Consider the following 4,616-nt stretch of genomic DNA (forward strand, 5'->3'; position numbering starts at 1 on the left):
TCCGAATCTCCTTGAGCGCCCGAGGGGCACGCTTCTTGCAGCCCACGCCATGGACGCGCTTGTGAATGTGGATGGTGTCCTCTCTGGTCACGACCTTGCTGATGGCCGAACGGCCCTTCTTATTCTCACCGCCCTTCTTCACGGGAGCCACAGCGCCGGGACCAGGCTGGAAAGCCCATAAGATGATTTTTGTTGCTATTTCATCACTGTCATTTTGCTATTGTTATGAATCAGGCGACCCCCAAAGGGGTCACGGCCCACAGGTTGAGAACCCCTGTCCTAGTTGGTAGTCCCGGGGACAGAGGTTAAAGCCAGCCCCCACACCTCCTCCTGGTGTGCTAGATAGTGAGCACCTGGCTCTGAGCAGACAGCTATGGATCACAGTGAAAAGCCCAAATCCATTAGCAGTAGTATCCCCACGTGGATTTGTTACGGAGCTAGATCAGGGACAAGGGGTAGTCCCTCCCATGCCTGCAAAGACCCCCATAAATGTTGGGAAGAACTCAGGCGACCATCAGACACCTATGAAGACCCTCACTGGGCATGCTCACATTCAATCCACCACTACCCTACTGCCAGGTGGGAGGTAACACCTGGGTGGTCCAAACTAGGCCTGGGGCCTGACACCATGCAGGTAGGGTTAACAGCCAATTGGGGCCAATCAGTACATTCAACCCCGCCTCTTCCAGCCAGAATAAAGGCAGGAAGCAGCTCTGGGACTTCCTGTTACTCTCTTCTACCTGCTCCTGGTTAATGGCAGGTGGGAGGGTGAGGGTCTCCCTCCCCCTTGCACATTCACCCACCGGGCCTACTCTGGGACACAGCCCCTTTACTCTCTTGGGCTCCACGCTCTCTCCTGCCCCAGTCCTTTTGCCCTTTCTCTTTTGACCCTTTGGTCCCTGGGATCCCTCCCCCAGTTAGCACGTGGGGGTGCACTGTTCCATGAGGTAGCTCGTGTTTACTTGTGAGCCCCAGTGCGGCTTCCGCGCGGCTCTGCACACTTCCCTGAAATAGCATGTACTCTTTTGAGACGGTAAAACCCGAAACTTCTCCCGTCCTTCATGAATACCCACTTGGATGACAAACCGGGTTTTGGTGTGAATTCTTTCTCCTGTGAATTGAAGAACGGAGGTATTGCCAGCTCGGGGAACCTTCCAGATTCAGCCTCTGTTGATTTCCTTCTGACCGTTGATCAGGGACGAGCAGTCTTGCCCGCAGGCAGAGAGCACTGGAAAGAGATGGCCTCCACCCTCACCAGCTTCCTTAGAGGCTTGCCTGGGTGTGTCCTCGATGGAGCAGGGTCAGGAATCATGCCCCTGCCTGCCTGGGTTGGAAGACCCTGGACGGATCTTGTAAACTCCTCTCACACCACGTGTTCCAGTCACCGTTCCACTCCCGATTCCGACATCCCAACCTGTAACTGATGATTGTATTGATCTGCACCCAATCAGGATTTTGCAAGTTTCCTTTGCCCACCCATGCCCCTTTTATGACTCTGATGCCCCTTTGGACGCCATGACCTCCTGTGAATGGTCTCCGTCATGCAGATGATGTGGCTTTTCCTGTTCTCCGTACATTTGAGATGTGTGGGGGGGTCCCCTTTTTGTACCCTAAAACGAGACCAGCAACACACACACACACACCCCACCTAGGTGGCTGAGTGCTGCCAACTCAATTACAACTCGTAGGGACAATCAGGGACAGGCTCTTCTGGGCTGTCACCTCTTCAAGGGTAGAATGCCAGGGCTTTCCTCCACCAGACCAGCTAGTTAGTATCAAATTGCCCACCCTTGGGTTGGCATCAGAGTGCTTAACCATTGCGGCACGTCCCCTAAATTCAAAGAGGAGGCATAGAGTGAAGGGTGGCTCCCAGCTGACACTGGGAGGAAGCAGCAGAGCCCTGAGGTTTGAGCCTCAGCACGTCTCTCTCTGCAGAGCCCGTGTTTTTTATCTGGGTTTTCCACAACCAGCTACACACACCTGAAGCAAGGGAGGGAAGGACCAGTGGGTGGTATCGCCCCCTGGCGGGCACTGGGGGCACTGCAAAAGCCACTACCTATACTGCAATTTTTCAATGACCAGAAAGGGTGGCTGAGTAGGTTTTTTTTTTTCCCCCTTCTGGAAAAGGGGTGATACGATACAGAATTTTGGGAACCTAGGGACTAGTCGCTGGGCTGAGGCGGGGAAAAAAGTTACGACTGAGTTTCGGGTGGAATAATTTAAGGTTTACTATTACCTGACATACATTCTGAGCGGTACACAGATATGATTGATAAACGTACACATACGGAAGGGCACAACCCCCAAACAGTACTCGCTCTCAATTGCACAAGCCAAACAACGACATGCTAAAGCGTTGGCTGCTCCAGCCCCAAAGCCCCTGGTGGGTACCATTCTAGTTGTCGTGAGTCGGTGCTGCCGAGTGGTTTTCGGGTCAGGGATCTCCCACCGGGAAGGGAAGGAGCACCCCATTGGGTTTTCTCCGCTGCAGGTCCCCTGGAGCAGATCGCTTAACCTCTGCGCCACCCGGCTTCCTGCCCCCAAACTAGAGAAGGGCCTCAAGTCAATTCTGTCCCATGGTGACCCCAAGTGTTTCGGAGTAGAAATGTACCCCAGGACATTCCTGGTGGCTTTTTTTTTTTGAGATGGGGAACAGCCAGCCTTTCTTTCGAGGACTCGAACTTCCCACCTTTCTGTTAGCAGCTGAGTTGGCCAACCATTGGCACAGCTCCTGGGAGTTCCAGGGAAGGCCGCAGCGGGAGCGCAAAGGAACCGTGTAGGTTTCAGAGGCCTGAGGGTTTGGGTTTAAGCCCCTGCTCTGCCACTTCCTAAGCGATCCGATCCTGGCTGTGTGACTTTACCGTTCTGGCCTCTGTTTGTCCCCTCTGTAAAATGGGCAGAACAGCAGCTCTCACCTAAGAGGCTTGAGGAGAGGGATCCAGCAGGTCATTCTCCCCACTCCCCCCGCCCCGCCCCAGAGCACTGTGGAAGGAGCCTGCATGCAGTCAGCGCTCATTTAGGATGAGCTCGGGGTATTGGCTAATGCCTCTGCCCCTTCCACGTGGGGCAACCAGTGCGGAGAATTGAAAGCAACGAGGTACCAGAGTTCATCAGGAGTGGGTTGGGTTTGTCACAGCTGTGCTTCGCCGAGGGAGGAAGAAAGGAGCGTGCCGCTTTTCTCTGAGAGAGGAGGGGCAAGCGGCCATGGCTGGACTGCCCAGCCCCCACGGGGGCTTAGACAGCAGATCCAAAGTTTCAACAGATGCGTTTGCGGTGCAAACAGCAGCCCTGAGCTTCCGGTTTCCCCAGGAGATGGGCAGGGACGCCCTGTAGTGCTCAAAACTGCCCCAGCCGCCAAGGGGCCCGGCGGGTCTGGGGGAGGGGTGGTTAAAAGGACAAGGGGCCCACTCACAGAACCTGCAGGACACTGAGGCCCGCGCCCAGGCCTACAGAGCTAGCTCGTGACCGACACCCCCAGGGCTCCCATCCCAGCCGGCCCGGCACCCCCCACTCCTCCCCGAGCCTGCGCTGGCGTGGCCCGGGCAGATGTGCAAATATTTCTTCCTGAACCCAGATGGAGGGCTCTGGCCATCTTTGGCGGAGACATGCTGGGCCCTGCAGGGCGGCTTGGCATCTTGGCTCTGTCCTCCAAATACCAGGGGCACCCCCCAATTCCCAGGGTGCACCCACATGTGTCCACCGCCTACAAGTTGGCGTATTCATTTGAGTTCAGGCGTGGCTGGCCAGACCTCTCTGGGGTCACCCCTCGGATGGATTTCATCCTCGGTCAGTTTCACCCCCACCTCCCACCGCCTACGCCCAATCAAACCAAGCGTGCACACACCCGGAAAGAACCCCCCAGGCAGCTTCCCGCGGCTGAATGAGTGTGCCCTGGCCCTCAGCCGCCCCCCGCCAGGCTCCGGAGGGCTGGGTTGGGGTACTCGGGGTTCTCGATGACTCCTGGCCCGAACTTGAGTTCCAGGAAGCGGCGGTAGTTGTTGGGGGCCTGGGCCACGAAGCCGGCGAAGGGCAGGGGCACCAGGGGCTGCAGGAAGTGCTCGGGGAACTCGACGTCCTGCCGGTGGTCCAGCCACGTGTCCTTGGTCATGACGCCGTTGCGGGGGTAGAAGGGCCACAGGTCCACGTGCAGGTGGTTGCTCTCGCTGTACTGCACGCGGAAGAAGTCCCCCTCCACCGCCTTCTCCCACACGAAGCCCCGCTCGTCCACCACCGAGCCCGCCTCGGCGCCGCGCAGCTGCTCGCAGTTGCCCACGTCCTCCAGGTAGATGCCCAGGTCCACGTCGTAGTCCCAGGGGATGATGTCGCCGTGGCGGGCGGCGCCCAGCAGCGAGCCGCCCTCCAGCCAGTAGCGCACGCCCGCCGCCTCCAGCACGCCCACCACGTAGTGGGCCGTCTCGCGCAGCGCGCGCAGGCAGCAGGGGGGCGTCCAGCGGTCCTCGTACAGGTAGGCCGGCGTGTCGCCCACCACCGTGCCGAAGCACCGCGCGCTCTCCTTGCTGCAGCCGAACCACTCGGACCGCCCTCCGGTCCAGCTCACCAGGCGGATGCCCAGCGTCCGCAGCAGGGCCGCTCGCCGCGCGCGCCCCTCGCGCTCC

The 4,616-nt window shown here is 58.5% G+C and overlaps 1 protein-coding gene across 1 annotated transcript in view; it reads right to left on the reverse strand.

Annotated features, from left to right (window-relative positions):
* Positions 1-2,210: 2,210 nt before the first annotated feature.
* Positions 2,211-4,616, reverse strand: part of LOC101657129 (fukutin related protein) — a 3,666-nt gene continuing 1,260 nt past the window's right edge. The window contains 1 exon segment of the mRNA XM_030886404.2: positions 2,211-4,616. This exon segment is cut by the window's right edge and continues 86 nt beyond it. Within this exon segment, the coding sequence (XP_030742264.1) occupies positions 3,899-4,616 (718 nt within the window). The 3' untranslated portion in view covers positions 2,211-3,898.

This window comes from Echinops telfairi, unplaced genomic scaffold (assembly GCF_000313985.2).
Source record: "Echinops telfairi isolate 266 unplaced genomic scaffold, ASM31398v2 ScPeMD7_655;HRSCAF=1070, whole genome shotgun sequence".
In the NCBI taxonomy this organism is placed as follows: domain Eukaryota; kingdom Metazoa; phylum Chordata; class Mammalia; order Afrosoricida; family Tenrecidae; genus Echinops; species Echinops telfairi.